The 16,161-nt window shown below is 38.5% G+C and overlaps 1 protein-coding gene across 1 annotated transcript; it reads left to right on the forward strand.

The window, feature by feature from the left end:
- Positions 1-313: 313 nt before the first annotated feature.
- Positions 314-15,838, forward strand: LOC118109987 (mixed lineage kinase domain-like protein). The gene is given in 15 exon segments (XM_047339773.1): positions 314-497; positions 4,393-4,535; positions 5,922-5,941; positions 5,943-5,983; positions 5,986-6,063; positions 6,471-6,476; positions 6,972-7,007; positions 7,010-7,066; positions 7,148-7,215; positions 7,217-7,278; positions 7,698-7,782; positions 7,898-8,037; positions 10,225-10,255; positions 10,258-10,276; positions 15,447-15,838. Coding segments are annotated over 15 exon segments (1,362 nt in total).
- Positions 15,839-16,161: the final 323 nt, after the last annotated feature.

The raw sequence follows: 16,161 nt of genomic DNA on the forward strand, positions 1-16,161 counted from the left end.
CAGAGCACCAGAGAAAACTCCAGGCTACTGTGTCAAATGCTTTGCTCTGATTCAACTGATTTGGTATTTCAGTTGTGTGCTGCATATTCTTCATCCAGACAACCCTGAGGCCAGATGCGGTTCTGTGGTCTGAAGAGGCGAAGAAGATCATCCTGATTGAACTTACAGTCCCGTGGGAAGAAAGGTGCGACCAAGCCTTTGAAAGGAAGAGTGCCAAATACCAGGACCTTTTGCAAGACTGCAGGGGGAAAGGATGGCAGGCATGGCTGTTTCCAGTTGAGGTCGGCTGTAGAGGATTCCCGGCCCAGTCGGTATGGAGAATGCTTACAGCCATTGTAATGACAGGAAAGGAGAGGAAGACAGCAGCTTGCAGGATGGGGGAGGCAGCAGAAAGAGCCTCTTGCTGGCTATGGAACAGGAGAGAGGAGCTGAGCTGGAAGCCAGGAGGAGGAGATGGGCAGTGATTTTGCCACCACTGCCGACCAGCCAACAGGAGGGTATTACGGTTTAGGATTGAAACACCCAAAGAACGTTGGACACCGTCTGATGACATCAACCCTTCCTGGCCAAGGCTAAGTATTTTAGATGTAATTATTCTCAGCTAATCTTATAAAGTTACCACATAGTACACACCCCTCAGGCCTTGGCAAAAAAAAATGTTAAGAAAAAAATCCTGTGCTTTTATTTTGAAGGGGATTTTTTTATGCAGCGGAGTGCCGTCTATTCACACTCATTAACAGTATTTGTTAAGGAGTGTGAATAGGATCAGTTTTGTTTGTTGTCATAGATTCAGTGAGTGAGTATTCTCAGCTAAAGCTACATAATTTGGGTCTTTTTGAAACTACTTCTCAGTAGATGAAAGCACTGTTGAGTCTGTTAAAAAAGGCTGAAGTTACTGAATTGTTATGTAAGTTGTATTACCTTGTGTCCTTAAGATGCACTTTTTGGTTTTTAATTAAAAGGCAGCTAATTGAGTGTAAGGGAATATTTCCCTCTCTAGCATCCCCACCTGCTGGTTGTTTTGGTTTATAATTAAACTTGTTTTTTTGTGTTGGCATACTGTGATATTCTGTACTATCTCAGGTTCAAACTGCACCATCTTTTTATTAAATAAATTTGAGAAGTTGAACATTTTTCTCGATTTGGGTCGCGGCTTGTCATTAAGGGGTGATGGTGGGTCCCGAAGCCAGACCACTTGAGAACCACTGTTATAATGCATCCATAGGTGGCACTGCTGTGTTCTCTAGCCATTTTTAAACCCAACTTTTGCTATAGTTACTCAACGCCTTACCAAAAATCTCCCCCTCTTCTCCTAACAGAAGGGGAGCGCAGGCCCTGTTCTGTTCTCCGTCCTGAGAGATCTGATCACAAGCTTGTCGGTTTACACCTGATATTGAAATCTGTTCAATCTCTCAGGACGCTAATACCGGGTTTGGACGGGGGCGTAACAGGTTTCTTTGGGTTCTTCAGACAGGGTTGAGAAGGCTGGTTTAGTGCTTCACAAAATAACTATAGATTCAATCTACACAATGATTTGAAGATATTGAAGAGAAGATTAATTGTTTATCAAACCGTCTATTATTTAATTATTTATTTAATTACTCAGTTTGGTCTTGAGGACCCCCGGTACTAATATATCCTCTGACCCTGAAAACAGCTGGCCTGACAGATCATCAATAAAACAACAAGTCACAAAGCATCCAGACCTGATCTGCTCTGCACCTCCATCACCTTGCAGTGAGTTATGCTTCTGCTTCAACCAACAGGTTAATAAATCCAGGGTGTGTCAGAGCAGAGGTGCATGAGCAAATCCCAGAGGGGGGAAGGACTACAACTGTCACAGAGGAAGAGGAAGTTGTGAGCAGCAGAGGGAGGACTCGAAGTCTGCAGAGACAGTTTCATTTTCTCCCAGCACTCAAACAAATGACACTTTACCTGGGTAGAGACAGGCAGCTTTCATTGACTTCCACTCACAGGTAAGTAATCTTTTTGTTTTGGTTGTCCCTGCTGACAGCTCCCTATGGCGGTTTACTCTTTAAGAAGGTTTTGCTGAAGACCAATTGGGCGAAAAACCTGGTGAAAACTGACACCAGGACGACTTATTATCCCCAGGGAAAGAGAAAGAGATAATTACTCTGCTCATTGCTCCAACATGAATTCTGTCTGAGGAGCGGCAGTTTAAGGTGGAGTTAACCTGTTCACATGCCTGAATAGTCACAGGCTGAGGCACAGAAGAAAAACAAAATGCACAGATTAAACAAAGACAAATATTTACCTGCTGAACAACTCTTCTACACATAGTCAAATAAGATCAGGATTTGTAGACACATAAGAACTCTAATACTAACAATTGCTTTCATTGGAAATACAGAAGAATTATAAATCACCGTTTTGTAGAGTACTTGGAGCACTTGGTGCGGATCTTGCACAGTTGGTGCCCTTGAATAGAGGCGGAATGGACAACAACAATCGGGTAGGTACAGGAATGTTTGCACAGAGCTGTAGATACATCCTCAATATGAATAAATTGGTAAGCTTGTTGGACCCTCCCATGCTTAATATATAATATATGATGTATCTCACCACAACAAAACATACTGCAGGAAAAAAAAATTGTATTAAACAAGTATAACATGTAGAGTGTATCATTCATCTCAAGTACAAAATACTTAATATGGTTTATTGAATTTAAATAAAACAGCATTAGCTTGGTATTTTACAGCATTTTTAATCTTCTCTTGATGTAGAGGATTGATTATTTCATCCACTGCACTTTAGTGGTTGGGACCATAATCTATATGCCCTGCTTCTGTCAGGGTGGCCCATCACTTATGTCCGCACTCTAAACTGTAGTTCAATAATGATTTAATGAATTTTGCACCAATTTGACATTCATGGTCCCCGCAGGATGAATTCTAATGACTTTGGTGACTTCATTCATCCTGTGAAATACCTCAACTAGTATTGGATGGTTCCCAGAGGGAGAATCCTAATGATTAGGATGATCCTCTGACCTTTTCTTTGGCATCACCATGAGGCTGACATTTGGGTCTTGAGTCGAATATCTTTAACAACAATTTGAGCTGCTTGGCCATTTGGGTGAATGCATGCATTGTGGCGGACAAGCAGGTTTAATTTTGCTCTCATCAAAATATTACAAATTGTGTTTTTCATGGGTGCATTGTATCTTTGTAGCCTAGAATGATTCAATTAACTGTTATTTAACAAGAAAGCTGCAGTAACGAGGATTATCAGTAATACTCAATACATGACAAAAGAGCTCAAAAGGTTTTTATTCATTTCAGCATTTATCCAACTATGGACATCATGAAGGCAGCATTTTTCTCACCAGGTACTTTATGAATAAACCATCAACATCATAGCCCATGGCGCTTTCATACACATACAGACCAGTTCGTGTTGAATTCAGATGTGTGGTACGTTGGTAATGTTAAGACTGTATGTCCAGAGACCTGCAGCATTAAATCTGTCTGAAAAAAAAGGAAATCAACACTTCGTTGTGTGGACCAAACAGCAGGACATGACATTTTATTCCATCAGCGAATGCCATAAATAGATCCAAACCCAAAAAGTGGTAGGCTGTGTCTCAACTTTTGACTTCCCATACTCCATATGTGACTTTCAGCTCCTTATTGTTGGTTCCTATGAAGTAAAACAAATGGACACAACTTATAGTGTTATTTAACAGAAAAGATTCAGTAATTTGATTAAACGAGGTGGTTGCTTAGTTTTTTAAAAACATCACTAAAATGTTCTTTGTTGGGAACTATTTTCAGTAGCAGATGAATCCATATTTTAAACCAGTAACCACAGCCCTTCTCAGTTTCCATACCAGTCTAACATAGTTCCAGCATCTTCATTCTTTACCCCAAAGTCAAAAGCTGTGCAATGCCAATCACCTCTTTTCGTCTTTAAATTAGCATGCTAATCCAGCTTGTCCTAACCAGTTGGCCTGGTCTGGCTTAACAGCGGTGGTGTTGTTCGGAGGGAGAATTGTAACCTCTTGTATTGTAAAAACAAAGAAGTTCTTGGCAAGTGAACATCATCACTATCTACTTCTGGCAACAAGCCACAGCCCAGCAGAAAGTTTTAAATCAGAGCACTTTCAGAGGTGAAAATGAACTCACTTTGCTTTGAGTTACATCAGTTACGAAACTGTAGATTACTTAATTTTACACTAGTTATAAGTTAATTTGCATGCGTCTCTGATTTATTTTTGTCATTGTATAATGTAACTTCCTCTCACTCTCTCCTGGCTGATTATGGACTTTATAGATCCCATCCTGTCCAGTGCCTCAGGGAATCTACACCCTGGTTATGAGAATGTGAGAAGGCCAACAAGAAACGCTTTGCCACCGTGTGTCTCTCCAGTCAAAGCCCTGGAGGAGCTGGTGAGGTCCATCAAAAGAGGACACGGTTCAGCCGCTGCTGATGTGGGAAAAGCCCTCGAACTCTCCATCACTCTGAAATCAGCACAGCTCATCAGAAAGTACACATTGGCCAACTTGATGCAGGTAGCATCCTGAGGGAAATCCAGCAGCCACAGAGACGGAATTCAGCAGTGTGAATGAAGCCTAAATGATGCCTTCCAGCTTACACACTGTACAACTCTGCAGGTGGAGCAGGGGAGCCTTGGTGTGCAGCGTGTTTGAACAGACCTCAGAGTGAAAGCAGATGAGGTCGATGGGAAGGACGATGCAGGCTCAAGAAATGTGAGAACCTGATTACAACAGCTTTGCAGCTTAGATTTAGCTTAAAATCAAACTTCAACCTATTGTCTTATAGGCTAAAATTTGATATTGCTAATTTACGCTTGATGACCTGTCTGAAGCAATACCTCGCCCCCAGTTTCAGGGTTTCAATTTTTCTGTGACTGATCAGAGCAGACAAGAAATTTGAATAATATGTTAAAAGAATATTAAATAGATTCAAGTAAATTTTATCTGCACTCATCAACCAGTCTAAAATTAAAGCAATGCAAGAACATTTAATTGGTGAAAAAGTTTTGCTAATGCAAACTTGCAAGAATCTAACAAACCTCTGTCACTTCACTCTTGAAGTTAGGACAACGTAATGTAACATGACAGTTCTTGAACCTTGTAATTCCCTCTATGTCCTGAACAGAAACGCCCTCGTGAATTCTGTTGGTATTTGCACATTGACCCAAACCACAAAATGTATTCAAACAGATATTGTCTTAATGATTGAATTTTCATCAAGTTTTGGAAAATCAGACTTGTCTTATTTGAACACTTATTATGGCTGGAGTATAATGTGCTTGGAGCTTTTCTAAATTGACATTGTGATACTATAGAGAAGATGGTTTAATGATGTTGAAGGTCTCGTTGCCTTTGTGTCATCAGTGTCATTTTCTTCCTCCAGTGCTGCTGGAGTACATGAAGAGCCAGGAAGACAAAATGGATACCATCACCTGAGAGATGTAGGAAAAGATTGTGGAGCTATGTGAGTACACCAGATCACAAGCTTCTAGATTAGTATTTTATGCATATAGTGCTACATGCATCGACCCTAACACACTCTTGATCTATCCAAATGTGACAGGACATGGACACAAACGCCCTCAAATTCATTATTGTGTAGTTCTGAATGGCTGGATGTGGAGATAAGCAGCTGTTTGCTAAGTTGGTGATGATATGTCAGTGTTATGTTCAATACTTGTTTACATGATGACAGAAAATCCGACTTCACGAGTCAAATGGACATTTTGAGATGTGACATAGCTATTACCAGGATGACAGATGACAGACTCAAATGTTTCTGGTCTCTCTTTCGATGATGTGTGTTATGATTTGAGTGCTATACAAAAAAATTAGATTGAATTGAATTGAATTGTGCATTTTCACAGTGAATAACTGACAAGACCGATGTGGACTCCTCAGATGATCAAACCAGAAGAACTGATACGATCTTCCCAAGAGGCCCTTCATGGAGACATTGACCTCAGGGTCTACAAAGGACAGTATAATGGTTTTACAGTGGTCATCAAAGAGATATACGGACCCTGTGAGAAGCCAGTCCAAGGTCAAGTGCTCCACTGCAGAAGGATACTGAATGAAAAGACAAAGAAAGCAGTTCTAACTGACCAGACAACACTACCAGTGTAATTTTATTTTAAACTATTATGATTGGCCAATTTAAAGTATGAAGTTGTTTTACAGTCCTTGAGGCTGCGAGTTTAAACTGATATAATCAACATTTCATAAATCAATTAAAGGCAAACTGCAGAGGGTTCCTCCTCACCAGGGTTTTGGTTGTTGGTGGTCTAATTATGGAAAGGTGTTGCAAACTGCAAACAATGTTAAGCTCTCAAATTTCTATACCCCACCTAATAAATTTTTGTTGAACTAATGTACTTGAAAATTATGTAGAAACGACTATAATAAAATAGCACAGTCCTGGAAATATAATTTCAGCACTTGAGTAGATAGAAATCAGTGTGTGAATTAACACCAGTATATGTTGAAACCATGAGTCAGAGGATATTAAAGGTATAGGTTGACAATTAGTCTGTATTAAAACATGTGTCAGGTAATCATTTCTTCTATATTGGGCCTTTAGCAATCCTACTTCATGCATTTACAATGTAAGGGATGATGATCAACATCCACAAAATGCAAATGTTCCTCAGAGTTTATCTGAATCTTGTATGAAGTGGCAGTTGACTCAATGTTACAGTCTTTTCTGCAAAATTCCTTCTTTTGTTTCTTTTGTTCTGTTCGACATCTCTGTGGGAATAAGAGGATTTTTATACAAGTGACACTGTATCTTTGGATGCAACTGACCATCAAGCAATAAGAAGTTAATTAGAAATTAACTAATTAAAGGAGTTAATGATAGTGATTGGCCAGAAAACTCGATCCTGCATGAATTTTACCATAGCCTGTTGTATTATCCAATCTGAAAACATTTTCTCTAAAATGTAAAGGGAGGTACAGTCTATAACAAGAAGGAGATTGAAACCATGAGGCGTTTGAGTCGCCCAACATCCTGCGAATGTTTGGCATCTGTGTCCAGGATAAGGACGGTGAGTAGGAGTGAGATAGAAAATCACAAACAGTCATTCAAATTAAACCTTTAAATTCAAACAATGTGTATGTTCGCCTAGGACCCAGCCCTCAGTTCCTGATTATCATGGAGTACTGTGAGAGGAGTCTCCGACAGGTTCTGGATTCCTGGCTCTAAACTGTCCTGGACAGAAAAGTTCATATGTCTGGACATAAGCCACCGCAAGACTCTGTTAATCATGTGTTCCTTTTGTGTTTTATTTACTGACAAATTTGAATGTGCAAGGTGTGCAAGGAAATATTGAACAGAAGAGAAATAAACAGGGTGGGGTTATTTATTTGAGCACATATTTGGGCACATATTGAGAAACATGAGAAAACATTGTTTGATATTAAAATAGATCTTTGTAAATTGGCTGACTGAGCAGTCAGCCTAAACAGCTGCTGACTGAATATATGTGCCATTCAACCAAAACAATGAGGAAAGACGCCCCAGACAGAGCTGCAGAGTTGGTGAGAATTATTTGTGGACTTAGAAAACAAATACAACCTTCCATAATTTTATTTAGTGTTAATAATAAAAACACTTAGTTACAGTTTATAAGTTCATCATTGTGATACAATTATTTGAGTATTTCTTTCTCTTTTAAGATTGCACCAAACTGAAGAAAAAAGTAAGGTTCATGGATGTATCAACAGCAACAAGTTCCTGGTGGCTGAAGGCTACAGGGTCAAGGTAGTGAAAGCAGAGTATGCCGGTTTGGCTTCAATCCATCTGAATTGTGGCAGTTGAGGTGTTGAGGCCAGTGAATAATATCTTAATATTTTATTTAATTTTATTGTTTTTTCAGCTGGGAGGTTTTGAACTGGCAAAAACAGAGACGTCACTGGCAACAAAGGACAAAGAGCGAGATCGGGTCCCTGTGTTACTCTTCTCTCAGGCGCTCAAAGACATCAACCACGACTACAACAAAGAGTGTGAGATGTACAGGTCAGAAACCACCCCACATATTAACCAACATGCATTACACCTTCAGCACATAGGCTTAATAACAGTGGTGACAGAGAGGGATATCCAAGGGTGGTACAAATATTTGTGTTTTATCATGAGGTGAATTCAGGTCTGGGACATCTAAACTTCAGTCTGTTTATATCCTGTTCGAACAAAATCTAGTCAATAGGACTTTTTAACTATAGGTTAGCATGGATATCATGTGACTAAAATCAGGACTTCATGAGGTTGATGTCACAGAGGCGAGTGAACAGAGTGTCACTCCAGAAGCTCTCCTTGGAATTGCATGACAGTGTCAATGTCAGGATTCACAAGGAAGATTAATGTTAAGGATATCAATCTTTTATAAATAAAAATAATGTTCTAAATGTTATCAAATTATGTTTGTGATGTATTCAACAAGCGCTATGAGTGTAGAAAGTAATTTGTTTTCCAAACATTTATTGGCTATCCCACTTTATCAATCATGATTAATGTGTAGGACAATATGCTGAATAATCTGGGACTGAAGTTCACAATAGAGGGAAATATACATTTTACTTGACTACAAATGCATACAAGATAAACTAAGAGATGTAGCATATGATCTTCACTTGTCAGACAGGAGTTAATGGTAAATGCAGTCGGTCCTATCTATTTAAACTGATTGTCTGGTTAGCTAACCAGCACATAATAAGATTAACTCTCCAGAAAAGATGATCCAAAGAAGAGAGGTCTGTGGTCGCAGCCATTGTTATTACGAAACATGTGAAGACAATGGGCTGATCAATGCTGATGGTCTCTCACCTGTTTGTTCCCTGAATAGAGAGGCAAATTACTGAATAAAATAATCTGATATTGTTATTGTTTTAAATTAATATTAAGTTTCTTAATTTAAGATGTTAAGGGCTCTTTATGAAAATAAATGACATGTCAATATGAATTAATGACATTGCTGAATAATATACATTTTTCTTATTCAGCTTTCTGTCCTTTTTGCATAATACTTTTTTTTATATTGGTAATGTTGAGCTTGGCATGCTTGGCAAGGTGATTTAGGTTCTTTTTAAACCTAATACAAGTGTTCCAGATTCCAAAGTGACCTGTCAAATTCAGGCAGAACTTTCTTTCTTTTGGCACAAAAGAACACTGAAAGCTGTGTCATCATCTCATCTATGATATCTCCATTCTTTCTTCTGGTGTGGTAGAAAACATCTTAAGTTACAGAAAATGTAATATGTATTGATCTAATGTAAAACAGATATTGGAATAAGTCGCAGAAGACAAAATTGAAACAAATGTCCCCAGAATCACCGAATTCACCCTATATTATTTTAAAAACAATTCAACACATTATGAGGCAACATTTTCTTCAACTGCATTGTTAAATCTACAAGCATATCAATCTGACAAGCTGGTGTGTGTAAATAAATGCTCATTGATATTTACTCTGTAATTAATCATTCCTTAACAGTTCCATATGTTAATAAATCCTAAATTCAGGATTGCAACTTTCTACGCATTCAGGCATTTTTATTACCAAAAGTAATTAAAGAGTGCTATATGTTGAAAATATGTTGCTGTGCTAACTAATACTAGCAATAACAACTCTTTAGATACAAATCTGTGAGAAAGATTTACAATTCAAAAGTGGTGCAAAAGTAATGTCAGTGTTATTTTGCTTCTGCTTCAACCATGTCTTTGCTTCTATTGAAGCTAACTTTATAAACAACAAAAGCCCCAGCAGTCATCGATACCTTGTCACTCGGAATGATACAAGTAACACTTTTTAGGTAATTGGTAAAGGGACTTTTTTTGCATATCATTCAAGTCTCAGTTATCTAAGTATTCAAATAAGTTTCTGCTGCTAAAGCTGTGCAATTCCCATCTATATAGGTGTTTCCAAGAAAGTTTGTAATTAAATAAATAAAGGTTAAAAGGAAAGTTGTCCTGCCAGAGGATAAACACTAACCTTGCAGCAAACTGTCTTCAGATTTATAGATTAATATTAAGTCTTAGTTTAAGATGATTTATAAACCGCTAATTAATATCATTCAACTTTATTGTGGTTAATTACTAGGAGAGTGCTACTGATTGTATTCCTTGACTGCTCAATAATACCCCTGCCTCATACTGTCAATGAACCATTGATAAACAACTCAATTCATGGAGAATGTTGTCTTTCAGCTTTAGTATCGTCCTGTAGGAAATTGCAACTGCGCAAGGAAACCTTTTGAAGGTGTGTATGTGTGGATTAGCCATCGATATCCCACTCTGACCCTAAATGTAGTTTTGCAACTCAGATCTGACAAAAGCACCCTTTGGTGCAGAAATTCAGCTGCTAAAGTTGAATAAGTTTGATTCCTTTTTCACTGTGTTTATTACAATAGCATCCAATTATCTGCCAGCAACTTGTTTCCTGTTAAGATCTACAGTGTCAAGTTTTTTTGTGCAAGATATCATTGTATTCTGTTTGATAAGGTGATCGCTTATTGTCACTGAAGCTGCGAACCAGTCAGCAAGATGAGCTTCAGATACAAACAAATAATTCAGTATTTCTATGGCCACCACTTCCACCACTCCAAGACTTTAGTACACAGAAAATCAAATCCACTTTGAAACTTGAAATGGATTGCTTAGCTTTAAGGAAGGTGGGTATGTGATTGTAAATCATGTCAATTTCTCCACAGTGCATTGTCATCAATATAGATATAAAGTTCTCAGTGTGCTACTGCAATGTGTGCCCATATGTTGCCTGTCGTATTAAGTCATTATTTATTTGTTAGTTTAGATAACATGCAGATTAACAGTCATATATTAGTTAGTTAGAGCCTAGTTTACTCACTAAATGTTTTTCAGCCCAAATGGTCAGTCAGTTCACAAAAGAGATTCAGGTCAAAGTACTTAATCCTTTGATCGCCCGATAGCCAAGTGGGAACTCTTCAAGATGTGACTAGAGAGGCTCATTACTGCAACTCAATCTAGTTGATGATATGAGTCAGCCTGCTGAAATGAATTTATTAAAGCGCTGAGTTGAAATAGATATAATTTATGAAGTAAATAGCAGTAGTGCTAATAATGAGCCTTGAGGATCTTTATCAATTATTTAGAGTATTTGGTTTGACATCTACAATTGAAACTATCAGACAGATATGGTTGAACCCAAACCCACAGAGAAACAGATAAATTTGCAAAATGTTGCAATCAGAGAGAAAAGCATGAAGGCAGAAGAAGAAAGGATCCAAAATGGCAGCACAATTGCTGCTTTTGTCGAAGCGAGTTAACAATGTCGTTGTAACAAAGTAACTGCAAGCAATTACAGTGGTACAAGCAGATACCAAAAGCCCTGGCTGCTTGCCTTTCAAGAAGAATAAATGCATTATCAGGTCATTTATGTGTAGCCTGTTTTGCAACCGACAAAAATCCAATAAGAAAACAGAATAAACTGATAGGCTTAATTCACTAAACCAAACAGAAACAGAATAATAACCTAGTACATGTATACCTATAACCTAGGAGTGTGTATGGGTAAGTGAAACTGAAGATTGTACTGTGAGTTTATTTTCTTATTCCAAACATGAATTTGGCATCTTAGTTAAAGCTCATTTATAAAATCCCAATGCACCATTAAATAGTTTTAGTTGTACATGTTCGCATTATTGCATTTGGTTCTTAGCAAGCAGGCTGTGCCTTACAAACACCTGACGCCAGAGCTGAGAGTATCCAAAAGAAAAGAGTCCCTCTTCTTGATGACAAGATAGTAGCTGTTTGTGTAAAAAGATTTAAAAAGTTGCTCACTCACTCAATCAATGGCTCGCTCACTCACACACTCACTTGTGGTCTTGCTTCTTGCAGGATGTTCATCAAGAAATCTATCAGAAAGTGTACGAGAGAAATTTAAAGAACCTCTTACATACAGCTATCCTGGCCAGCACTGGTACAGCTGGTGATCACTTTCTGCGGGACTATGATAGCTTCAGAGGTATCTGCAGGAGAATGTAAAATTGATCACTGTCCTCACCTCATGTACTGCCGTCATATGAGTTGGCAATCTATCTTTAGATAGGAGTGAAGTAGGTTTCAGTTAATGATTTGGGAACCAATTTGATGTTTGTAGGGATGAAAGCCTTATAATTTAAAACCCTCACAAAAAACAGCTTACACTTGTTAAGAAAGCATTTAAATAATAAGTAATAACACTGTAGTGATCTTTTTCTTCTAGTGATAACAGACAAACTAAAGAACTTATTTGGCTAGATGTGATGAATAAAACTCTCATCATCATCGAAAAATGTAGACCGATCAGAAACAATGTTAAGTCAATGTAATATCGAAGAAACTTTAGATAAATCACAAAGGTTACAGGAACTAAGCTTACAATTCCCTTTGTAAACAGAGGCTGACTTACAGGAGTTGGTGAATTAGGGAGTAACAGAAGTTGTCAAACATAACCATATAATATCATGTGGATATAAATATACATAAGTTTGATAGGTGCATCCCCCTCTCATATGCCTCTCACTTTACACACTAACACACGTTTGTACTTCTATCTTAGTGAGGAGACTCATTGACCAAATACATTCCCTAGCCCCTTACCCTACCCTTAACCATCCAAACTAAATGCCTAACCCTAATCTAAACCTAACCCTAACCCTAACCCTAAAACCAAATCTTAACCTTCAAACAGCCCTTTGAAAAAGTGAGGACTGGTCAAAATGTCCTCACTTTCCAAAAATGTCCTCACTCTGTTGGGTCTATGCTTAAAATGGTCCTCACAAAGATACAGGACACACACACACCTTGTTGATTGAGTAATGCTCAGTGGTGGCTGATCTCCAGTAAGTAAGCTACTTTAAAATAAAGATTTGTCAGACATTTGCAACAATTATACCTAAATAAAGTCACCACATATTCTAATTCTAACCAGACCACATCTTGTTGCTGTTTTTACCTCACGGTCAAATCTTGTGCAGTAGGTCAATCCACAATGAAAATGTTCAGAACTCAACCGATTTTTCAGTATTTTTGTTTAATGATACATACACAATGCTTGGTTGCATTCACTAGTTTTCATTGAAAATATTGATCTTTTTTAGATTAAATGTAGTAATATATTTAATATTAACTTTCCCAAAAATGAAACAAATAACATTTTAATAAGACATGTTACAAGTTTGGTTCAGTTAATAGCTGTTGCTTTATAGTACTCTACTGTATATAAGGCTACTGGTCTGACTAAATGGCTGGATGTCAAACTAGCTTCCAGGGACAATAACCTGCTGCTGCCACAGGTGGGCAGTAAATTACAAAATGAATAAGTGAAAACCATCAGATCCTTTGTGAGATTGGACCACTATTCTGAGATCAGACTATGAGTCAGCCACAACATGGAAAGAATATAATAACAAGACTAATTAAGGCCTATATAATTTAATCAATTCCTTAATTCTTTTTACTGTTCTTACACACTTCACAGTAAAAACATTGACATAAAGACAACAATCACTTCATTGCCCTTTGTTCACTGTTGCTGTTGTTAATACAAATCATTTGTTATTACTTTAACAATAAAAGGCTCGTTGCTGACACCATCTACGCTGTGTTGCTTCCTTCCTCCTCCACAAAAACTAGGTTGTAACATATACATATTACTTTTATACTTTACTTTTCTTTAATAATGCTTCCATCCTCCGTTGAGGAATAGAGAAACAGGTTGTGATGACCAGTTCACAACTCCATCCTCACCATTGCTGTGTGTCTGTTCTGAAGAGACATACAGTTTTAGAACGTAGGGCAAGATGGTGAATACCCCTTGTGTTTGGAGGTCTGCACTTCTTTGATGTTATGGGGTCATGTATTGTTCTGTGTCTGGAACATATAGTCTGTAAAGGTGTGACTTATAGGCTGCATCTTAAATGTGTTGGAGAGGAAATAATGTCAGTCAGCTGAGTTCTTCGAACAGGGATAAACACAGTTCAACCAAAGTGCTGCAAAAAGTCACTATAGAATTCAGGTGACCTCAGGATCAGCTTCTGCAGAGACATGAATAGACAACGGTGCACCATAAAGTTTATGTCGAGCTGTACATTAGATGAAATATCTGCTGTAAGCATAAGCTAGGAAGTTATTAAGTAAAGTGGTGGTTATTAAGTAAATTCCATTACAGGACATATGTCAGTTGTGGCCTTAGTGTCATTGGGCGTTTTCAGCCTTTAAGCACAGTTAGTCCTCTACTAGGGCAGGCTGACCACAGTTGAGTCAGAACCCAACCCACAGTTACAGAAACCGAAAATATTTCCTGGAAGAAGTTTATGTGTTTTAGACATCTGTTCAAGACTCTTCTATTGACCTCGGGTGGCTGTCTCTAGAGAGAATAGCTCAATTTTTGATGTTTGTCTGATTCATCATGTGTCCACTTGAGTTGATCATTTTACGGATTTTATGCTGAATTAAAGGCGCAATCTACTAACAGATCTTTCCAGCGTAATAAAACAACAGAAAAAAACATAACATGCCTCCATACTGCTCGTGTAGTGTCATCCAAGAGTGTCTGGCCCCAACATTCTGTGGACTCAGTGTAGGTGCAGTTCACTTGGATGACACTACACAACAGGAAATGGAGGCATGTTTCTGTTGTTTTATTACGTCTGAAGAAAGAATCACTTTAGTGGCAGCTTCCACAAGGTTGCACACAGTCGCTGCAAGCATGGGTATATATTAGTCTTTATTACATTTTTAAAAATCTTTATTTTAATTTTAAATCGTTTTTTTAAACATTTCCCCACAATTGTAAGTATTGCATCCTTATTTACTATTACTTACTGATGTAAATTTTTGACTGCCCTCTTTACATCGCAAATTTCCCCATTGTGGGATGTAAAAGGTTTCTCGTTTTATCTCATTTCTTGGACCATCTCTTACATCTGGACTATATATATATAACTCTTTTCGCGTCTTGATGACCACTCAAAACGCTGTACAGTACAGTTTTTTTGCTATTCACACAAGTTGGAGGATGACCGCCCTACCCCCTCAGCTGCACAACACACAGTACTTGTACGTGCATTACATGACAAGCACTTAATAAAATTAAAGAATACAACGAAATAAATTCTTCTGAACTTGGCTGATAAGGTGGGAACAGGAAAAGCAATCCTCCAACCTTACATCTTGATGACCATACCTAACCCTAAATGATGTAGGGGCCTGTGTAATGACAAAATGGAGCAGTTGGAACATGTGAAAGTGAATATTTTGATTTACAATTTCAAAGGTCACTCTTGTGCCCTTGGCTGAATTACCATCTGAGCCATTGGGCTCCTGTCCATGGACCACAGAGCACCAGAGAAAACTCCAGGCTACTGTGTCAAATGCTTTGCTCTGATTCAACTGATTTGGTATTTCAGTTGTGTGCTGCATATTCTTCATCCAGACAACCCTGAGGCCAGATGCGGTTCTGTGGTCTGAAGAGGCGAAGAAGATCATCCTGATTGAACTTACAGTCCCGTGGGAAGAAAGGTGCGACCAAGCCTTTGAAAGGAAGAGTGCCAAATACCAGGACCTTTTGCAAGACTGCAGGGGGAAAGGATGGCAGGCATGGCTGTTTCCAGTTGAGGTCGGCTGTAGAGGATTCCCGGCCCAGTCGGTATGGAGAATGCTTACAGCCATTGTAATGACAGGAAAGGAGAGGAAGACAGCAGCTTGCAGGATGGGGGAGGCAGCAGAAAGAGCCTCTTGCTGGCTATGGAACAGGAGAGAGGAGCTGAGCTGGAAGCCAGGAGGAGGAGATGGGCAGTGATTTTGCCACCACTGCCGACCAGCCAACAGGAGGGTATTACGGTTTAGGATTGAAACACCCAAAGAACGTTGGACACCGTCTGATGACATCAACCCTTCCTGGCCAAGGCTAAGTATTTTAGATGTAATTATTCTCAGCTAATCTTATAAAGTTACCACATAGTACACACCCCTCAGGACTATGGTGAGGAGACATTGTCTGATTGATGACTAGTTTAATCTTAACCAGGTCAGGTACTGACTGACCGCTGCTTTGATGTAATACAGGTCAACATTAACACCTAAATGACCTACATCCCCAGTGTGTGTGGCGAAAATGATGCT

Source organism: Hippoglossus stenolepis, chromosome 5 (genome assembly GCF_022539355.2).
Source record: "Hippoglossus stenolepis isolate QCI-W04-F060 chromosome 5, HSTE1.2, whole genome shotgun sequence".
Taxonomy (NCBI): domain Eukaryota; kingdom Metazoa; phylum Chordata; class Actinopteri; order Pleuronectiformes; family Pleuronectidae; genus Hippoglossus; species Hippoglossus stenolepis.